Source organism: Oppia nitens, unplaced genomic scaffold, assembly GCF_028296485.1.
Source record: "Oppia nitens isolate AA-2021 unplaced genomic scaffold, nextdenovo-longstitch-racon4-pilon3 scaffold5_pilon_pilon_pilon, whole genome shotgun sequence".
Classification (NCBI taxonomy): domain Eukaryota; kingdom Metazoa; phylum Arthropoda; class Arachnida; order Sarcoptiformes; family Oppiidae; genus Oppia; species Oppia nitens.
In genome coordinates this window covers 2,423,932-2,448,673 of record NW_026533243.1, presented here as the reverse complement: position 1 = coordinate 2,448,673, position 24,742 = coordinate 2,423,932, and the positions used below count along the sequence as shown (strand labels likewise).

At 24.5% G+C, this 24,742-nt stretch overlaps 1 protein-coding gene across 1 annotated transcript; it reads left to right on the top strand.

Annotated features, from left to right (window-relative positions):
• The first annotated feature begins 17,099 nt into the window (after positions 1-17,099).
• Positions 17,100-21,642, top strand: LOC128960907 (POU domain, class 3, transcription factor 4-B-like). The gene is made up of 2 exons (XM_054307072.1): positions 17,100-17,151; positions 20,345-21,642. Exon 2 carries the CDS (start codon positions 20,370-20,372, stop codon positions 21,573-21,575), a length of 1,206 nt encoding a protein of 401 aa, XP_054163047.1. The 5' UTR covers positions 17,100-17,151; positions 20,345-20,369; the 3' UTR covers positions 21,576-21,642.
• Positions 21,643-24,742: the final 3,100 nt, after the last annotated feature.

Here is a 24,742-nt window from a genome sequence, read left to right as displayed (position 1 = left end):
AAGGGGCGAAAGAAAATTACWATATTAAAATTGCTATATAAATGGGAGAAAATTGCCATAAAAAATAGGTAAATATTCCCTATAAATTCTATAAATTCTAATTTTTTTGTTAATTAATAAAACTCAAATTTAAAAAAAAATAAAATACTGTATTTAAAAATAAATAACATTATAATATATACTATAAGTTATCTTTAGTATCTTATTTATTTTTAAATAATATTCTACTAATTACATAATTAATTTTTTAAATAATAGTTAATGTTTATCTAATATTTTTTAGTTAAATATTTTAATTAAAATAATGTTATATTTATATTAATTTTAACTATTTTACTTATCATTATTACTCAATAATTACATTCATTTAAGTTATAAAGACATAATAGGACTTTTTTTAAAAAAAAATATTAATATTAACTTAAAAAATAATTTTGTATTAAATAACTTAACCCCCCTATTGCTTAACCCTAATATATATGAAAACATTCTCTATAGATTAGTAAGTATTAAATATATTTGATTTTAGTTTTTTTTATAAAATTAAAATTATTCTCAACTAAATATTTCTTTCATTACATTACAAACAATATATGATCAATATGTTTAGATAATCTTTTATATTTATTTTTWAAAAATAAAATACAAATTAAGTATTGTACATAATTTTTTAAGAATAATAATAAATTTATTTATATACACACAGTTACTAATGAATAAATCATAGGATAATATTGTAMAATATAACCTCAAATATGTTTAATTATTTAATTTAAGTTTTATTGTGATCAGAATACCATCAAAAACAAATTCAATATTTTATATAAAAACTTGATATTTATTAAAAATAATTATTTATTATATATATAATACATCCTACAAAAGTAGAATACAATTACTATACAATATATTTGGCAAATTAGATTAATTACATAAAAACAAATAATAAATACTTAAAACATTAATTGATATGCATTTTAAATGTTTAGTTTATATTAAGGTTGTTGCTATAAATTTGCATTCTTATAAAAATATTGATAAAATTAAAGATAAATATATTCAAAACACATTACAACGTTATTTGCATTTTATAGTATATATATATATAAGAAACTATAATATTTTATTGTAAAACCTTGTTTTTTTATTTTTATAATACAGTATATATTCAGTTAGTTATTTATTTTGCAATAATATAATCAAATATAACATTAGCACTAATATTCAAATTATTTTCATGTGTACGATATTTATTCTCAATTTTTATTTTTAAACCAATATTTTATTGTTATAAATAATTTGATTTTTATGATAATAACAGCGAAATAATTGTTACATTATTTTAAATAATGTCATTTATTTATATATAACCACAAAACTGCTTAATATATAAATAAAAATRTCAAATGTTTTATTTTTTATTGTTTTGTTAAATATAATTTTGAAAAATATTATTATAATTTATTTATTTGTTAATCTTATTTACAATTTAATATAGTTTAATCAATATTATATATATATATACTTTTAATAACAATTGTAACAAATGAAAATAAAATAATAATGTTTTAAAGTGGTTACTCTGAATTAGCTTATTTGTCGGCTCATTGAGCAAAAACATGTAAACCAATGCTCAAAAACTATATGACACTATTGCGGGTCATTCATGCTTTATAACCATCAACTTCTCCGGTGTCAGGACTCTGGGAGCACAGGTAAGGGCAACAACAAAAAGTTAGGCAAACATATATTGGATTTCATTTAATACAACAGCGACTAATACCTACTCATTTAGGAGGTATAAGGTCTGAAAGGTCTGAGCAACTGATGAATTATTCATAGGCCTAACATCCGGTCCCCTCTATGTATATATATGTGCAACCAATAGTCACTGACGGCTCGGTTCACTTCAATCATTACCTCTAACAACAACTCATATATGCGGACAAAAACATACAAATCAGACAAAAATCATATAATAAGAAATAAATACTTTTTTAGTTATTGTATGCCATAAGTACTTAGCATTTATATGTATGTATGTATGTGTTGTTATCCCATATTAAAAGGAGGCGTTCACTCAAAATAAACTATATTTTCAATAGCAATCATTATAACAATAATAATCGTAAAATAGCATAATATATAGTATTTTTATAGTCAAACGTTTATAACAATTTTGTCTGTCGTGTCTTTAAATAACTTGTTATGTCAGATATATATACAGTATTATGAATAACATTGAATAATAATTTATGTATTGATATATTCATAATATCCAAACTCATATGTAATACATTTTCATTATATATAAAAGTCTCTTTCAAACACTCACCCAAAAAATCATGGGTTTTTAGAGGCTGTGCTCTTGTGTCTCATATCACTCTCCCGTTCCTCGTATTATATATTGTATTGTATAGACATACACGTAGAACATTGGGACTCTTATTTTGCATAATCTTTAGGCACACACACAACAAAAAAACTATAAGGGAGTCTACTAATGATGATTGTCATAAGTATAGTGCAAAAAATACCACATTTGCGGCCAAACAACACATTGCACTCATTTATTTAAAGTCGAGGCAACAATTTTTTTGATTTACAAATAAATACATAAACTAAATATAATAAGAGCTGCTATTATATGGTTTATAATGGACTCCGCCTCATGTTTAATATGAAGACATGTTTTGCATAATTTTTTTATGTTTATTACATTTTTTTCTCTCATCTCTTCAGGCATTAAACCATATTATATATGAATTGAATGAATGATTAAGACATGGATTTATTGAAGATTTAGGATCATATCTATTATGCCTTTGAATAACATGAGACCAACTGTTGATTTGTAGAAAATTGCAAAATATATATAAATATAATATTACAATAAAAAACATAAACGTCTATTTTAGTTCAGTATATAAATATATTTAGATATATTATTATTATTATTAAATATTATTAAATATTAGATATATTTTACAAAATACTAAATGACTTTCAATATAAGTAATAATTATAAATATATTTTTATTGTTGTTTTGTGTAAACTTTAAAGTTTCAAGATTTTGATATACAGTATTGACTACAATTTTGGGTATGTTTTTGTTTRTTGTACTTSAATGCAAATAAAATTATCTATTAACTTTTAATCACATTTTAATAATTAAATAATTATAATTTAAAATAATAAAAAATTGACTAATATAGTCCATCTCTCACATGAATAGCTTTTACAAAATTGATTTATAAAAATACTAACGTTTACACACATTTTGTGGTAAAATAAAGAGATTTTATGGCTATATTAAAATATGATATATAAAAAAGTATTTTTAATGAAAATTTTCATAAATTAACTCAAATACAACTTAAGGTATGGGATGGCCAACTGTGAACAGTCAGCTCATGAAAGACGTTGTCTCATAATTTTTATTTTCTTAACATTTTTCAGTAAATCAGTTGTGTTATAATATAAATAATATAAAACTATACAATAACTTATGTCAGTTATGGTTTCAAAATATACAATATTTGCTTAGACAGCAACCATTTGTGTCATAACATTAGACAACTATTACACTATAAACCAAAGTATCAATGATTTCAATGTATTTTATTTTTTATTATAAAAATGCTTTTCAAAAAAGAGAGACTAAAACAAAATATAAAAAAAAGTTGAGCACATAATTTAAATAGTTTTTCAAAATATAAACTGTAATGTATAGTACCTGTGTGTTAGTCACTATTAATTTTTTTATTTGTTTCACTAATTTTTATTTTTACCTTAAAGTTATATTTGAAAAATCTCTTTTCACTTAAACCATGTCATGTCTTGTCATAAACAGARAGAGAGAGAGAGAGAGAGAGATCAGCGGATATAACATTACACGCAATGTGTGCTCAAACACTTACACTGAGTTAAATAAAAATTAACTAAAATCTCTCTCTCTCTCTCTCTCTCTCTCTCTCTCTCTCTCTCTCTCTCGTTGTTTGTGTTCATTCAATGTTCATTTGAGATGATAATAACGACTTCACAACATTTAAGAGACTTCAAAATTAAAGTTAATTTTGTTAAAACAGTATAATATGTGTGCTCTCATGCCTATCAATAGAGAAGTCCCAGGACTTAACAATACACTGTATATGAGATTTTGTCTCAATTACACTATCAGATCAATCAGTGATTATATTATATGTTTGTCTACTACTCTGTGCAAACTCAAGTGTAGAAATTATTTATTATATTAATGGCAATACAGTACATATACTATAGTACACATACATATACACAAATTAAATGAATTTCAATTGCTATACTTAACTTTATATTAAAAAATTAGTCAATTGTGTTAATCGTTATGTTATTTTTTGTAAAAGCAAAGAATTTTTGAAATACTTATTTTCTTTTAAAAAATTAGAAATAAAATATAATTAATGTCTAGTAAATTTTAATATATATATATAGTATATAAATTTTGTCTAACATATAAAGATATGACAAAAAAATACGATAAGAGAGTAGTCATGAATTTTAAGTAATAATAATAACAACAAATTTATATATTTTTATAAGATTATAAATGTTGATTATTTGTTTGATGAATATTTTAATTTAAATATATTATACAAATTATCAGTTGAATCGCCAGTTGAATCAGGAATTGATGTCTCGTTTTATATCTTTTAAATAAATTTGATGTGAAATACACTGAGATATTATTCAAAATGACTTAAGTCTCGTGTCTAATAAAATGTGAATAAAAATTAAAAAATTTATTAAAACAAAAATTTATTTCATATAATACTATATACACATATAAATTATATATAAATTTATATTTATTTAAAAATATATACAAACTTTTATTTTTCTTTCTAAAAATATAGTATACATCGTATGAAAACATTAATCATACGAGAAAATTAATGTTAGATATATATAAATACAGTATATTGAGGCAGTTTTTATTGTTGTTTAATTTGGTTTGGTTATCCTATTTTATATTTAAAGCAGTTAGCTATGAGCTCAGGGCTGACTGTCTGACTGTGCATTTTGAACGACACTTTCACTCAGAAATAGATTTTAGATTAGATTTTTATCGACAAATAAATTGTTGATGTGATTATCAAATTATTTTTTATTTGATACTAAAATAAGTAAAAACAAAAATTGTTAATATTTTTGTTGTTTAAATAAATTTTATGGCAAATACAGTATATATTAAGTTTCTGATTGAACTATCAATGAAGTCAAGTGTAATCAGAAATAAAATAAACAAAACAACAAATGTTGTTAATTTAAATGTTATATCAAATAACTTATATACGATATATTTATTATCAAGTTATATGTATTAACAAATAATAAATTAGAGTTTTGTCAAAAAATACAAATTAATAATCACTCACTTGAGTTATATAACAACTTAATCGTGTAACTCATTCATTGAGATAAATAATAACAACAAAAAAACAATAAATAAATAATAACTTATACATAACAATGATTGATAAGTTTGGCTAAATATTTAGATTGATAATGTATAATATATTTTTAAAATTTTACGTTTTTGTCAAATGCTAAAAAACTTAACATTTTACATAAATTACTTTTTTGACCAATTTTAGCAAACATGCAAACATACAAAATAGTAAATGTTTTATCAAAAATTATGATAACTCATATATTTGCTAACATGTAATTTTTGTCTTATTTAATCTATTACATAAATCCAATGGAGAAAAATTTGTACAAAAATCAGTATCTTTTAATTTTATACACCAATGCCTGATATAAGTCCAGATAGAGCCCCAACTGTGATGTCAACGCTGAGATAAATCCATATATTTTTAATACTAATATTAAATTTAATGTCTCTTTACGTGGTTATTGTCGTATTAATAGTTAATATAGTATTAAATTTATATAGTTTACTATAGTTTAATTAAATTCTTGATATATTAGTATTAAATATATATTTAATTATCGACAAAATAAGTTTTCCATGAAAATCCTTAGCCATGAAATTAAACCCTTTTGTGGGTTAATATCAATATAATATCAATTTAATAGTTTTGGTTTTCGTCACACAATACATAACACAATTGTTTAAAAAATTATTAATGTAAAATATCGACGATTTAAAGTATTTTAACATTATGTAATTACAGTAATATTAATATAATAAAAACATGAATGTTTAATAATTTAATTTTGTATCATTATTTATACATATTATATTAGGAATATACGATAATTTTTGTTTGTTTGATTATACTATACATTATGGGAATATATRTTATAGTAGTATCCATATAAGACAAATGTCAATTTCTAAGAATTTATTACATATTTATCCTATTATTGATATTTGTTGTATTGATATCTATTTATACTCATCACTGACTAGTTGTCCATATAATTAGTGTCTTAGAGAAAGAAAGAAAGAAAGAAAGAGAGAGAGAGAGAGAGAGAGAGAGAGAGAGAGAGAGAGAGATTGGGAAATTGAGAAGTAATGATAAATAAAGCCATAACTTCAATATGTGTTTCCAATACTACGCTCTCGACTATCAAATTAATGCTAATACTGGTATATATCTAAATAAGATTATTAAATAACTTAATAGCATTTATGTGATATTTATGGTATTATGTCGAAACATGTTATAAAGCATATAATGCTTTTATATTTTTGATGTCACTAATTTTATCTTAATAAAATTGAATAAAATTGAATAAAATTGATTTATTATATTTAATAAAACAAAATATTTCGTAATATACTGTATAATAAGCATACATTATAACTTATAAAAATTATTAAACAGAAATTATATCAATAATTTAAAGTACAGTGTGTATACATTTTTTCTAATAAAATGTAATTTAATAATAATAATAATTTTATTTAATTAAAAATAATAAACCCAAATAATATATTATTGTGTGACAGTTAAAATTACAATTTTGTTTGTTAAACTTGTCATCTTATAGTTGTATACTGTTTACACATATATATCAATATATATTTATATAAATATAAGAAATACTCATTTACTAATAAATATTTTATTATTGTTTGTATTATTTGCTTAATAATATCAATGATTAAACATGAATTCACAATTAATATCACAACATTTTTTATATAACACATGTATTTGTTAAAATAAAAAGTGAAATCTCATTATTATTTCAGTAAATGATGTGCTAATTCTCTACATTACATTTATATAGATTATAAATATGAAAAAACTGATGATTTATGATATGTGTATTTTTTCTGGTGATAATAAAAAACTTTTTTATAAGTATAATCATCATTAAATAATGACCCTATTGAATATTTTTGCTTTATAATAAAAACTAATATTGTATTGTACTGTACATTGTAATGATCCAACACATTGTTAAATCAAATGATGAGTAACAACAATATTAGTGCATATATTGAAATAAAACAAATTGTAAGCAAGGTCTCAACACATTTTATTGTTTACTCACCATTAATACTATTACATACCTAAAATGCCATTAATTAGTTTTTTTWAAATTATAATCACTTGAATCATAATATAATGACAATTAACTTATATATTATTAAGATTTTGTTTTCATGATTATAATAACGCTATTCCCGCATACATTAACTTTGTTTTTTGTTGTTGGTGTCAGACAACACTATACATACATTATTATTAACTAACTTTAAATACAGTTTTCAAATTTACTGTATTATTATTATTTTGAAAATACAAACAAAATTATATGTATAACTATATGAGTTGAGTGTTGACTTTTGGTGAGAACTTTAGGTGCAAAGTACAGTATATTCTGGATATTAAAAATTAAAATTACATTTTTTTAATAAATAATTTATAAATAAATAAAAAATACTATTTGTTTTAATAAAAAAAATAAATAATCAAAAGCGCAATAATATTTATTTATTTATCTATTTATAAATGATGTTTAATTAATTAATTACTATTTATAATTATATACTTCACAAAATTTATGAAATTTGTTTCTATGAAAACAGCATAAAAAAATAATATATATATTAAAAATTCAAATATAAATAATAAATATATTTTTTGAGTATAAATGTTGCATTTTTTATTATGTTGACTATTAAATAATTTTTGGTAAATTACCATCAAATGTTTTATTTAATCTCATCATAATTAGTATTAATGAGCAATAAATTTGATTATATTTACTCTTAAATCACTTAAACCAAAAAACTAATTTGTGAATCTAATAATCTAATTGGTATTATAAATATATCAATGCTTTAATAAACTTGATTAACTGTATCACAATATTTTTTATTTAAAAAACAGTTTATTACTGGTAGCCATCAGTATAAGTACTGTACATATAATGCTATACATTATATACTACTGTATATCTCAATCTATAAAATCATATGGCAATTGAATTTATTTCCTACTTTAAGATAATAATTTTTATTTTATTATACATATAGTTAGATATTTTATAGTCCGTAAAATTGTTGAGAGAGATATTTAATGTCATTTAATGGCGACAAGAAAACTATATATACCATAGACTCAGGAATTTTTAGTTTTTTTATTTTATAATTTGCTATATTATTGAAGACATCGTAAATTAATTAACGAGTGAAACACCATATCATATAAATTACAGCAGAAATTTTGTAGTTTTATTTATTTTTTAAATCTTAAAGATATTATTTTGTATGTTTTTCTTAAGCAAAAATAAAGATCATTACATAAAATAGTAAATTATTGACACTTTCAAAATATTCTTTATTTTATTTTATTTCTTTAGATTTTTTTTTATTTTTACAAAATACGTTAATTAAAATTTACGCTAATTATGAATGAATGCAATAAAAACCAATTTTTATCGATAGCAATAAATCGGAAATAAATAAATAAAGTATTTTTTTAATACTATTGATAAAAATGATATAAATTATAGCAGCAATATAACAACATTTCATATATAGTGTAATTGTATTCGCATATAAAGTATCGATATATACATATTGTATATATTATTAGTCATAATAAATATACTATGATTAGTTTATTATATATAATTTAAATATATAAATATATATCTATATATTTTAAATAATAAATAGTATAAATATTTTTGTACTTTGTATTTTGTAAATTAATTAATGTATTTACTAAAAATAGAAAATAATAATAATTTTTACACAATATTTTTTATTATAAGGAAAAATAAGACAAACATAATATAAAAGATATATTTGAAATGTTGATAAAATGAACTGTCATTTTATTRTTTTTCTTAATACAATTTAGTGATCGCCTTATTAACCAATTTTGACCAACATTTTTGTAAATTTTATCTTACAATTTGATTGGACATTCAGTGTTTGAAAAATAGAGAAAACAGTGATTTTCACTTTTTAAAGGAAAAATGAGATGTGAAGTGATTTTTCAAAAAATACTGATTAGGAGTAAGAAAACAATTTTTTATTTTAAAAAAAGAAAATAAAAATATTATTTGAAAAATAAGTCTCAAATATGTTGATATTGTATTGTTTGGGACAACACTACTCTTTAACTAGTTTTATCATCAAYACACACACACACACACACACACACACACACACACACACACACACACACACACACAAAATACTATATATATATATMTATATAATATACGGACTCACTYTATAAGATGTACAAAAAGCATCATTATTTGTGAAGTAATTCCTTCAATGATTTTATATAATAATGATTTAAAAGACATCTCTTTATGTATTATATGATAAAGACTTCGAGTGAAAGAAAAAAAATGAGAGAAAAATATAATCTGTATTTTTGCAGATTTGATTGGCGGCTGTCATATGAATGYATCGTATATGTGATATAACTGCTAATTCAATGCCTGACATCGTTGTTGTTAATATTCAGACATAAATGTGTTGTTCACTAAATCAAGACATTATCCCTGAGCTCAAGCATATCCTTCCTTACTCTCTCTCTCTCTCTCTCTCTCTCTCTTATTTGATATTTAATAATAAAATTATACTTAGTATATAACCTTAACAAAACTAATTTAAGTTGTTTAATGTAGCCGTCAAAATAACTTATAATTTATATTTTAGTGAATGTATGTATTAATAATATTGGATAGAAAAAAATATTGGATATATTGTGTATAATATTTATTTAATTAAATAGCTAAATGAGCAAAACAATGGATCGCATAAATAATTAACCGCAGTATAATTGATAACTTTGTTAGTAATAGTAATGAATTACAAAAAAACAAAWTAAATGGCAACAAAAAAGTGATATTACTTTTAAAGTTATACTTTGTTAAAGAAAAAGGTGTGCTATTTATAACTCAATACATAWAACAAAGAGGGACAGCATTTTGAAAAATCAGTTATTAGTTATTAAAGTATCAATAAGTGATTTAAATAACTTATGTATATCTTTGTCTCATTATTATTTCAACGATGAACTAGTAGTTACATATTATTGACTGACTATTAATTTTACTATCATTTTGTGTGTATAATATACACTGAATATTTACAATATAAATATATCTGTATAATAGTTGCAAACTCTATATTTTAGACTACAATTTAATCAAATTTTCGCAACCGATTCAAATCGAAACTAAAATAAAAATAATAACAATTTTGGGTTTTTATTRGGTCAACAAAAAAACCGAAACAAATGGTTTGGGTCTAACTATAACTCTCTAATATATAATACAATACCTGTATATAAATTAWAATATAAAATACTGTAAATTTTATATTATTTTGTTATTTCTTGTTATAATTKTCAATTGACGCAAACATTCAAATTACATGATTTAACACAAATTAAAATTTATATGATAATAATAAATAAATCAAATAACGTATTTGCAATAAATATTATAACCATTCTAGTCAATACTAAATTAAACTTACATTTATTTATAAATATAATACAGTAGAAAAATTAGATGATAGATAATAGATTCCTTAAAATAATATTTATCCTAGCTTATTTTATACTATAATATATTACGTTTGCATCACTCAAATAAATAATTATACCAATTAAATTTTTTTTAATACAAAGTTTTAGCATTATATTTACATTTTTATGAATTAGAATAATTTACTAGTATTAKTCATATTAGTAATATTATATAAATATAATAAATTGATTTTTAGTGAGTTTAAAACTAAACAATGTAACAAATGTCTAAATTATGATTTTAAGAATATTATAATATTTTTAAGTGTRATAATCAGTAATATAAAGTGATTATTAATATAAATAATTTATTTATAAAAAACAAAATTGTTAAAAATATGTTATATATAGTATTTAAAATTAAAATTTGTTTGTATTGAATTGAGGTAAACATAAGTGCATAACCATAAACAATATATTACAGTTCAATTCATGCTATTATATGATAGTAAACGTTATACRAAACTCATGCTAAAAGTTTTAATTAATTAGTTAGTAATGTGATTGAGTTGGGGTMGAGTCATGCACTGGCCATTAGGATAATCAATGAATATAATTCATAGCTATCACTCCCTTTCCCAATTGCCTCCCAGTGCACACACACACACACACACATGAAATTGTATTGTTAGTTATGTTTGTTGAAAATACAAACATAATACTAAAAAAATTCATCTGTTCCTCTTATTTAACTAAAACATATCGACAAATAAAACTTTTATAATTTTTGTGCCACAAAAACCAAACGGAAAGTATAGTTTTTTATATATATATAAGTGTTTTGTTTTATTTTTATTTTTTGAGTTTAATTTCGTGAACAGTATTGAAAAGCTCTAACTCTTTGTTTAACTTAAAAAATAAAGTATAGTTTTTCATCTAATGTTTCATTTAGTGTTAGTTGTGTTGGGGCTCTCCCTTCACATTATGTATCAAACAAAATAAAGTTTTATTGCAAGTACTGTATTTGGTTTGTATATACTGTATATACCGGTATATACTATAAGTACAGTATTTATTTCTTTTAGTTTGTAATGGTTTTGTGTATTAAAGATTTAAAAAATAATTTTTACAACAAACAAAAAAAACGATTACAACTCATACAATATTTTTAGAGTCAAAAAATATTAATTATTTTTTTCTTATTTCGAACTAAAGGAAAGTTTACATAAAATGCATGAACTATTATGTTAGGGCTGAGGGAGGATACGACACGATTTGATTACATGGGCTGTAAAATATCACATGTATTAATAATGTGAGTCGTCTTCAAATATAAAAATAATTAAACATTTTTTTTGTTTTATTATTTAAGCTATAAATATTATTATTTGATTTGTTATGTTATACATACACAACACAACACATTCAGTTTATATACCTGTATTTAGTATATTACTATTTATATATATTAATATACTAAATATTACTTTATAAATAACTTAAGTTTTTCCTCAAAAACCAAAAATTGTGGCATAAATAACAATAAATTACTAAAATCTATTCATTGATCTATAGATCTAAAACTATTAATCATTGCCTGATATTATATTAGTAATATACCTTTACAATTATATATATTTATCTTAAATTTAGAAAAATATTGTATTTACTATTTAATTGTATATCTTAAAATTAAATGATTAAATATTTTTTTTGAAATAAAATTTCAATACAATTCATAATAAAAATTGTGAGCACATACTAATTAAAAAACTAAAAAATTATATTTCCGTTAAAATACGTATGTTAACTTACATTAAAAATTATTTTATTAATAAGCAATAAAAAATAATAATAATATCAAAATATGTTTTTTATTATAAATTCAATACACAGTATATTTTAATTGACATAAACACTAAACCATGAAAAACAAGAATTTCTTGCTCTTTAAGCATTCAAAATATTAACTAAACTTTAAAATATAAATACATCTCAAATCATATATACTATACATGAATATACGATTTTATACTATTAATGTMATCAATAATATTGTTACTAAATATATAAACCCTTTTATTGTATCATTTTTTGCCACAGCATATTGTAATATGTGATCAATTAATCGATAAGAAAATATTTTCTTCAAAAAAATATCATTAATTATTATAACTCGACATCTCTTTTATGATAAATCAAAATATAAACTACAATTTATAAAATGTTTATTTAAATATTTCTACTGTACATATAATATAGAAATACTCTGTTTGATTGTATGTTTACATCAGTACCTTAATTAATGTATCAAATGATTGTCTAAAAGTAATAATTTGTTTTTAACTTTTGTTGTTGTTGTGTGTATTAAAAGAATTTTTTAATATTATAAGTCAAACTCGTTTGATACACAAATGTTAAGTAATTTCTCAAAAAACAATTTTTGTTTTATTAATATAAAGCTTTTTATCTATGAAAGCTATCCCTCCCTCTAAACAGCAAAACATTGTATGTATAATATACTGTATTTGTAGTATATATATATAAGTTTGCAATAAAGTTAACGATATATTAAAGTTTTTATACAAACTCTAAACATTAATACATTACTAACTTTTGGCTTCGAGTTAAATACAATTGAGACACTATTTTAAAACAAAATTATAGTTACAAACAAAAATGATTTTAAAAACATTTTCAAATGAGTCAGTATATACAGTATATGAAGAGATAATTATTTTGTGTGTGCAGTGAATTAGTTTTGATCTCAAACATATCATATATATATATATATATATATATAATAATTGGTGGCATCACTTAAGTGAACATAAACTAAAAGAAATTTTTTTTTAAAAAATTTAAAAGGGTTTCTTATAAGACATTCACTTTATAATATTAATGAAAGATTGCAATGACTTTTATAGATATTAATAATAATCGATTAGTTAGATATGTCTTTTCAATAAAATTAAATATTATATAATATGTAGTAATTTTGCATACGTTGTGTCAAAACCGGAGGCACACACACACTATCATCATCGGTGCTCCCATTTTATCATCATTATATGGTGGGGGTTACGCCTTTAAGGGCTATATTAAACAGTGATTTTTATATATATTAGTAATAACTCATCAATTAATAATTTCCACAGAAATCATAAGCTATTTAATGTGCATTAAATGTCGAGAGAGAGAGAGAGAGAGAGAGAGAGAGAGAGAGAGAGAGAGAGAGAGATGATAGGGTATTATCAATAAAATTGAAAAGAAGAGAATTAGATATGATATAAAATTTTTGTGTTTAAAAATTAGATAATAAAGGAGTGGCCACTCCTATTGCCGACAGGTCTGAATTGTAGTTTTTAGGCGCCGACATTTAGCCAGTTTTTTTCTAAGCAACTGAGCCCTTGCGAACACCAAGTGATGGTTCAAAATTACTTATTGAAAGGGGAGGGCAGGGGAACAGTCAGATATCAGTTTAGCTTTTGACTGCTTTTTTGAGTCAATTTTTGATAGAATTTGAAATAATATATATAAGTTATAAACACTCGTGTTATTTGAATGGTGTATTCATGTGGTGTGTATGTGTACTGTATATGCCGTTCACAACCCGCCAGTGCCAGTGTAATAGCAATGACGAGTGTGCACTCATAGCTATAGATAACTAACTTATTTTCAATAGCCGGCTTCAGGCGATATGTTATTATAGGTGTTTCTAAGTCAGTGATAGTCATAATTTCATCAGTTTTTTGCTGCCTATTCTGCCAGTGCTGTGCGCTATTGCTATACAAACTGATAGCATGACTACTCGCCAGTCAGTCAGCTATATGTGCACACACCGTATGCCAGCAAACATATAAACTTATATTCAATATATATATATATATATATATATATGGTATGTATTTGCCATTATGACGGTGCTGTTGACTACGAGTGCCAGAGAGTAGTAGTTGAGCTCAATGTTAATGTCGGCTCAAGACATTTGCCAAATCCTGAGGATCCTGTTCTGTCTCTTTCTCTTTTACTTCTCATTCACAAAATGTAAGCTATAATATATATATATATATATACATATCTCCCTCTATCTCCCTGTGCTCTCTTTCTCTCTCTCAAACACACAACCAATCATTCAGTGTTCAAAAGCTTTTGCAAACAGACGGATACCTCTCAGTCCTAATAACATCAATAAGAGCTCAATATATATATATATATCGCTCTCTCAACTAATAGTCAATGAATGCAAACCATTGCATAAAATTCTTTGACTCAAAAAAAATTCTGATTTTAATTTTATGTGTTTTTAGATATTATACGTGAAAATTATTGTCATATAATATGACTCGTCAATTGTAAACAGTTTTCTAAATTAATGTTTTTATTGGGTAAGTAATGATCAAAATTTTTTTTTCTTTGTAAACTCATTAAAAAATTCTAGATTTAATATATATTTTATAAAATTTTTGTATATTATATAATAACAATTTTATAGTTTTTTGCTATTAAATTTTTAACAGTATTATATCTTACAAAGATTATTATTATATTTTATATATTAATTTTTAAAAATTAGTGAGAGTCATATTATTACGAAATTTTTTTAGTTGTTAATAATAATTAAAGTTTTGCTACAAAACTAATACAATGTAAAAACTTTTGGTTTAGATTTTTATTGTTTTTTTTGTTTAATAAAACTTGTTTATTAACTTTTGTTTAAATTTATATTTAATATCAAAACTATGGTTTGAATGTTTCGGTGAATCAGCTATTTATCATATTTCAATCATTACGTATGTGATTATATATCATATATAGTGATAAAAATAACAAAACATTTTTATTTCATATTTTCCATTGAATTCTGTGATGAGTTCACAAGTGTGTCGATATATATACTGTATATATACTGTATATATACTGTATATACCAAATAATAATACAGTTAAATATATTCTGTTTGATTCTCTATTATACAGCTATCAAATTATAATTTATAGATTTATATATACAATATATACTGTATATTAATATATTGTTGTTATAAATGAAATATTAGTGTATATTTTCTCGAAGTCGTAAAAGTCATATTATACAGTATATAGTTTTGTATAAAAATATATATACGACTATAAGATACTTAACTACAACTTGTAGTCTACAAGTAATGTAGTTAATAATTATTGTTGTTTATGTATAGTATTGATATTCTCAAATAATATCATCGACTATTATAGACATATCAGTCATACAATGATATATAAGATACTTTATTATATCTATCAGTTTCCTAATGATATCTATACTTTTTTTAGGTGGTGGTAATACAGGACACATTAATATATCTATACCTTATTGATACATGTATATAATGTTAGTTAAATTACAATTTTTATATTGTTTTTCAATAGTATTATTAAGAGACTCACACTTGATATTTCTTTGCTTATTTAGGTTGTCGTTGTCATGCCTACAAAGCAAAAAATATATTTATATTTCAATTATATACAACTTATATAAAAATTGTTGAAAAAATATAATTGTCAACTATTTATTTATTTTTTGTTTTTGTTAAATTGGGCCTCACTATCGCCAATACAAAGTTAGACTGCCAGCACCGGTACTTTTTTCCAACCATCATATACCAGCACTTGGCATATTGTACTGTATATACYAAAAACCTAATCTCACGATTCTATTTGAAACACCGGAGCTGAACGTAATATACACATCAAAAGCCATAATAGTATATTGTATTTGTTTGTTCAATGAATGACATTCACTGGCCGTGTGTTTCACACTATATTTGAGACATTAAGAAATTATATATATATTCAATATATATATAGACATATAACTTGTTGTTTTAGTCGAGCACTTGATATTTTGCAACGTTTCTCATTTTTGGTCGACTTTCCCCATATCTGACTCCGTATTTGTCGACTTTTGCCTTCATTTGCAAAGACATAAGTGAAGTCAGAGGCAGAAGAAAAAAAAATAAAAAAATCAGAAAACTTTTATTTTTGATTTTGTCATTTAATGTTTCACATCATCACATAATATATATAAGTCATATAAATTTGTCAAATCATCAAATATTAATAAGTGAAAGACAAGTAAAGAAAAACGAAAAGTTGTTATTGTCGTCAATATCTTCACAGATAAGCCAACACCAGATCAGCAAAGGTATGATTCAATGAATTTATATATTTTTAATAAGTTTTAAAGTATTATTTTATGTCTATTTTTTTGTTTCTCTCTTCTCTCTCTCTCTCTCTCTCTCTCTCTCTCTCTCTTCATCTAATATATTTTAAATTTTAAGATTATATTATAACAAAATAGTTGGTGAGTGATTAGACAGACATAGATTAAAACAATTTTATTGTTTATAACCCATTAAAATCACATTTTTAAATATATAAAACTAATATTTATCAAAAGTTTTTTTTAATTCATTAAATAACAGTTTTATAAATAGATATAAAAAGAAGAAAATATGAAAAAATTATATTTTAAAACAAAATTATTATTTATTAAATAAACTTTTCAGCACATCTCTCACACTCTTATATTAATATTAAATATTTGATTAAATAAATTTTAATAAATTTCTATATAACTGTAATATTAGTGTTAGAGGTATTATTAAACAGTATTGTATTTTGAATAAAATACATACTTTATTATGTAATATACATTATTATAATAGCTTGTTATATGTATATTATATAATATAATATGACTGATTGATTCATATTATAATAGCATTTATTTATTCACAATATGTTTTAAATAATTATATGTTTGCCTTAAATATGTTATTCAAAAGTGCGCCTAAACTATTGAATAATTAATGTATGTTTGTATGTATATATGGTGTTTATAAATATAATTTAAACAAATCATTTCATTTAAAAAACAAAAACATACAAATTAATTCAACATATATTATATAAATAAAATATTTGATATGATTTTTTCTCAAGCATGTAATGTGAATTTTGTGGCTAATGTTTGCATAAAATGTATGCAATTTTTGACACTTCATATTATAAATAAATTAAGTGATGATTGCTTACACATTATATTATATAATATAATTGTTTGTAATATTAATATTTTATTAATAATAGTATTCATTGCATCTATTTAGCATTTTTTATATGACTATATTTGCTTAAATTATTATCTGATTATTACTATAATGTCTCGAAAAGTTTTAATATTTAATATTTATTACAACTTAAATATGTTTAGAGACTCCAATAGATGGCATATAAGTCTCTAAATTGAGATTATTTTTTTGCCAGAATTTTATTCAATAAATATTAGATTTAAATATAATTTTTTATATATAAACTTATATTTTTATTAAGATAAAAATATTCATATTTTATTAATATTTGTATTAATATTTTGTATTTATATATCAAATATATCAATGTAAAATAGTAAATATATGACTCAAATATAGTGTTTTTATATAAACTATATGTTGATAACAAATTTAATTGATTTTCTATAACTTATATTATTTGCTGTCAATTCTCTGTTGAAATTTTTTTTTATATAATACAGTATATCTATATATATAGTATATATATAGACTACAAATGTATACAAAACTCTATTATATTTGAAGATTAGATGACTATTATATGATTTGAAATTAGAGTTTTCACTGATATTTATATTTGCTTTGATATCGATACACAAAACTCGGTATTATTGTTATTATTATCATTATTTTATTACTATTATATAACTATAGATTTAGATATACAGTAAAGTATTGTATGTACACTATATTATATAATATTGTTTGTCTGTGATTGTTGTGTCAATGTTTGTCAGTGCAATGAGTTTTTTTTGTAGTCAAATTGTAAAACGATAGGATAGCGCACCTGTTAGTTAGCGACCAGTGTTTTACAGTGTTGGCAGATATGCTGGCATAGAGTCGATGCCTTTACCGATGTGTTTGTGTGTAGACATCAGTAAAATACAACAACTGAAGCACTTCTTCAGTCATGCATTTGAGGCAATGTTGAGACACACAGTGAGAGTCCGCCCCATTGTTGGTGAAGCACAGACATGAGTGCTGGAGTCGGATGGCATCGATCACTGTCAGAGGGCGTGTACGTGACTGTCGGCCCCCATATCACCGCTTTTTAGGCTTTGACACAGCAGTTGTGTAATAGCAATATCAATAGATACAGTTGTGGTGATCCCTTCATGACCTTCTCTATCAGGGATTGGTAGACATCATTGGGGGGCGCTGTTAGGCATCAGCGCTTGTGTAGATACAAGCACTGGTTTGCTCCGCAAATGGGTTGGGCTTTGATGACTAGAGACTGTTTAGCTCGAGAACCGGTATACCGACCAATGCCAATACTATAAGCTCTGCTTTTAAATGTCGTTCCCTCACAACTGGTGCTTAAGCTCAGGGGTCTGTCGTTGGTATTGTGGCGCAGACAGTGATCGCTTCAGTCTATGGTTAAGACTGTTTGAAAGCGATGGTGTATATATGCTATGTGTGTCCGCAATGCTAACAGTCCTCTAAATCATTCAGTTTTGTTAGTAATAAACGCTGGGCTTTGAGGTTCTCGATAGAGGAGAGCACCAGTATTTTGTACGGCTATTCCTTATCATATATTCAGTATTCCTCTGGCATTTCAATGCTCCTGATGTCGGGGCTTAAGCCTTAAAAAACAACCTAAACATACAAGTGCTGAACGCCAAGAGTTACAAATTGATTATACAGTCGTAGAGTTTTTTCATATACAATGTGTGTTTATATATATATTATTAAAAACAGTTATGATATGCTATGATTTAAATTAATAATATTTGCATTAATTATTGAGTTAAATATTTTAATTTATTAACATTGACTGAAAACGAGTGAAAAACACGAGTTTTTTTAATATAACGGAGAGTAAAGAGAGAGAAAAAAAACAACAAAAATCTCATAATTTATTAATAATAATTAAGTTTAATATATTTTTCTGTGCAATCGATTATAAACTAATAAATAATAAATAATATCAACAAAAATATTATTAATATTATTAGAAAATAAAGCAAAAAAAAGTTTTTTAACCGATATTTTTGTTGTTTCTCTCCTCCACTAATCGGCTCGTGATATAAGAGTTGTGCTGAAAAGTCATAAATAATATTTAAAATATTATTATATTAAAAGTTAACTTTTTCTATAATTAATATATAAATTTTTATTGAAATCTTGAAAAAACAAATAATAACACAAAATTTAATAATAATTGTTTTTGTCTCTCAAATATTATAATATATTTGATTATTTATATAAAACTGATTGATGTGCTGATGACCACTAACTCAATAGTGCATCTTTGGGGTGCAGTGTTGTTGTCTATTATAGACTTGTTATGGCCACCGGTTCCTCGTCTCCCTACCTCAACCATCTGTCACATCACGATCAGCACATAATGCAAGCCGTGGCCACACAGAACATGTCCTACGGGCGCGAACCGCCTGAACTTAAATATATGCCACACCATACCCAGAGTCCAAATGGACACGCGCTCAGTGCCCATCATCAGTGGGCTGTGGGATTGCCTTCACACACAACAGACAACATGAGTCCGTGGACACCGACGGCCATTCACGGTCTGCATCATCAGGACATCAAACCGAATGGACCGTCGAGTGCCGATCTGCACGCGTCAATTCACGCGCACCACCGGACGCCACAACACATGGCATCGTCGCATCCGTGGCATCCGTCGTCACTTCACGCCTCCTCAGCCCATATGACCGCAATGACCCCTCACAGTAACGGCTCATCACCTCTACAACATCACGGCTACGGCATGAACGGTATGTTAGCCCATACGGGACAGGGCAATGGTCCCTCACAAGTCCTACACCCGGCCATGAGAGGCGACCTCAGTCTTCATAATGAACTGTCGCGACTGGACGGTCGGCTCGATGACAGAGGTTCGGTAGGTCTGCATCCCGATCACAGACACTCGGAAAGTGCTGGCGAAGAGGAAACGCCATCGAGTGACGACTTGGAACAGTTCGCCAAACAATTCAAACAAAGAAGAATCAAATTAGGCTTTACTCAGGCAGACGTTGGTCTGGCGTTGGGAACCCTTTACGGCAATGTCTTCTCTCAGACAACGATTTGCCGCTTCGAAGCCTTACAATTGAGTTTCAAAAACATGTGTAAACTGAAGCCATTACTCGCCAAATGGTTAGAAGAGGCCGATTCTACTACCGGTTCCCCGACCAGTATAGACAAAATTGCCGCACAGGGACGCAAACGCAAGAAGCGCACTAGTATTGAAGTGTCGGTGAAGGGCGCCCTCGAAACACATTTCCATAAACAGCCGAAACCGTCGGCTCAGGAGATCACGGCTTTGGCCGAACATCTGCAGCTCGAGAAAGAGGTGGTACGGGTCTGGTTCTGCAATAGACGACAGAAAGAGAAAAGGATGACTCCACCGAACGGTGCAATGGATGGCTCAATGATGATGAGTCCACACGATAGCAGTGGTGGCCACCACACCAGTCCACTACATCATCCACACTCACACAGCCCTCCCTATTCACCACAACCTCATTATTGACTATAAACTATATGACATATGAACTCAATATAATTACTGTAAGAAAAATACAAAACAAAATGATTTATAACTTTTTAGTTTATTAAAAATGTGTACAAAAGTATTGAATATAATATTAATAATAAACTGATTCATAATGTGTGCTCTCAAACAAAAATGTGTGACAAAATGTTATTAAATTATTTATTATTATTATTAATATAATTCTTATTATACCTCTTTGGCAAACATTCCTAATGTTATTGAAGGCTAAGTCTATAGAATATAATGAGCGCTCCCTTCTCAACACGACTGTCCGTATGTATGTACTGTATATGTAGATGTAATATATATGTATAAAACCATTGACTGTATATGACTTATCTATGGCACACAAGAGTTGATGAGAAGGACACACAAGAGATATATTATATTTGAAGAGAAATATATATATATATATATAACTGATTGCATGTATAGATTAGTGCACACACTGTGGTTGGATAAGCCATGGGCTCAAACACTAGATTAAGACACTCTGTCATTGCTTTATTTGGCCAATCCTTTAGACACACAATTACTACTGTGGTTATGAAGTTTCAGATATAATAGAAAAACAAAAGATAGAGAAATGTATAGCTAAAGGAAATAAAGATTAGGTGATGATAATGGACACCAACAGTGTGTCGGGCGCGGGCTAGCAGAGGACATACATGTGAATGGGATGTAAACAAACAAACAGCCCAAATAACTTCAATAGTCAAAGATAATACAATAATACGATAATAAAAACAATTTTAACAATAATAATAAAATATGAGAAAAATGTTTTCATCGATCGGTCAGCCGGTGAGGGGTCTTCTTGAAGGAGGCGTCAGTAGACAACACACAACAACAATAATAACAACCATATCATCGGACATAAACACCAGGAATGAGAAAAGAGAAGTGAGACAACTGACTATGAAAACGGCACCACAAGAAACCACAACAACAACAACACAACTGTTCAAATAATTAAGTGAAACAATTGACTGAAATATATATAACTGACTGAAAAACTATTTGTGCTTTTCATGTATTATATTTCAATTGCCATTCATTATATAAATCAAAATTTATTGAATTTATCACATATTGAGTTCACAAGACATTTGAATTATGTATTTTTCAAAACAATTCATTTGTTGAGACACTGAAATCACACACATTTGAAAACTATGGGTGAGCTGTAACTCAAAACGTTATTATTATTATTAACTAATTATTATTATATAAGATTATTATTATTATTATATAAAATAGATAAATAGCCCTGATTGATTTATATATAAATATAATTATATCATAACATAATCCAACCCTCATATCCCATACCCCATACCCCATACCTGTCCCATCATATGTCCTCTCATTTTGTTTCATTCGATAAATATAAAGACAAACAGATTTCTTATAGATTTTAAAATTAAAAAATTGAGTAATAAAATTGCATGCATTTTATTATATAAATATATAAATTTTGACAAAAATTAATATATTATAAATATTATTGTAGATATAAATTGTGAAATAATATTATTAATAATAAAAACAATAAATACACACAGAAAAACCAGAATAAATTTATTATTTGTTTTTATTTGATATATAATAATAATAATTACTATTATTATTATAACGATTAAAAATAATTAATTATTAATTATAATTTACACAAAATATACAAATCTTTTTATTATTAATTTATTATTATTATTATTGTATTTTATTTCCGCTGTTTTTAAATACCTGTATATTATATAAAACCCATTTTTAAATAATATATTGTTTTTAGAAAATAATAGTTAAAATTTATGTTGAAAAACTGTAAAAAATATTTGATATGTTTGTCTTTTTATTACAATTTTGATTTGTTGACTAAAATCTACCAGAAAAACGTAATGTTAAATAAATAATATAAACTAAATAACATTAATGATAATAATATAAATAATTGATAAAATAAATTTGTAATTCATTTTTTAAAAAGATTATATTATATTATATATAAAAATATGATTCATTAAAAGTAAAATTTTTGAAAACATCCGAATTATTTTTGTTTTAATTTTCATATATGATTAGCTCTTAAGTATATATCTGTATGAATATAAAAATGTGTTTAAAATAACAACAAAAAGGAGATCACACAAGAAATATGCAATTAATATGTCGTTAGGATTTTCTTGTTGTTGTTTTAGTGCTGTATTTCAATTAGACTCTCGTTTTTATGTTAGTTAATAAACAATTAGTTAAATATATAACTAATAATACACTAATAATTCATTTTCTCTATTTAAATGATATGCATTTTATGTTATTTTTTGTGCCGCTGTTATGACATATAATATTATAATCATTTGTTTCTGTGATTATGAAATTGCAATACAGTATATGCATTACATAATGAGGGGTAGGGTTAGCATTACTGGACTTTTTCCATATATTATACATATATTTTTACTTTATCTACTTATTTATGRAAAATATGGTATACTAGTACTTATAGTACTAATAGTAAAAATTGTATTAAAAAATAATGATACAAAACTAATATTAATATCAATGATCGGCAAATTTAGATCAATAATTAGTGAATTTATCTCTAATAAAAGCACACTTATTCTATATAAATGCTGTATAATAACATAAATTATGAATACATTATGGGATATACAGTATATTGTATATTATTACTAATAATAATATAGCAACAAAAAGAAATATGTATTATATTTAACACCAAAAATTTATATAATCAAACATTATTTTATTTTATTATATTTATAATTCAACTCAATTATAAATGCCTTAAAATATATGAGAGAGTGTTTCCCTCCCTATCTCTCTCCCATAATCTAAATGGTTGTGTGTGTGTGTGTGTGTGTATGTATGTATGTATGTGTGTGTATGTATGTGTCCGCCAAATGTTAAATTATTATAATATTTAGTTTTAAGAGAATTTATACCTGTTTTTACCACTGGTTGTATATATACTACCAGTGCCTGTTTCAAGGCTTAAATTAAGCAGTGTCACGCTTCACGTAATTTCATATGCCTCATAAAAAGCACTTCTCAATATCCAAGTGCTCACAGTATATGTGCTCTGATATATGTTATATACTGTACCTATTTCTTTCTCACAC

Coding starts and splice junctions, on each gene's coding strand:
- LOC128960907 (XM_054307072.1), top strand. CDS start 20,370: ATGGCCACCGGTTCCTCGTCTCCCTACCTCAACCATCTGTCACATCAC.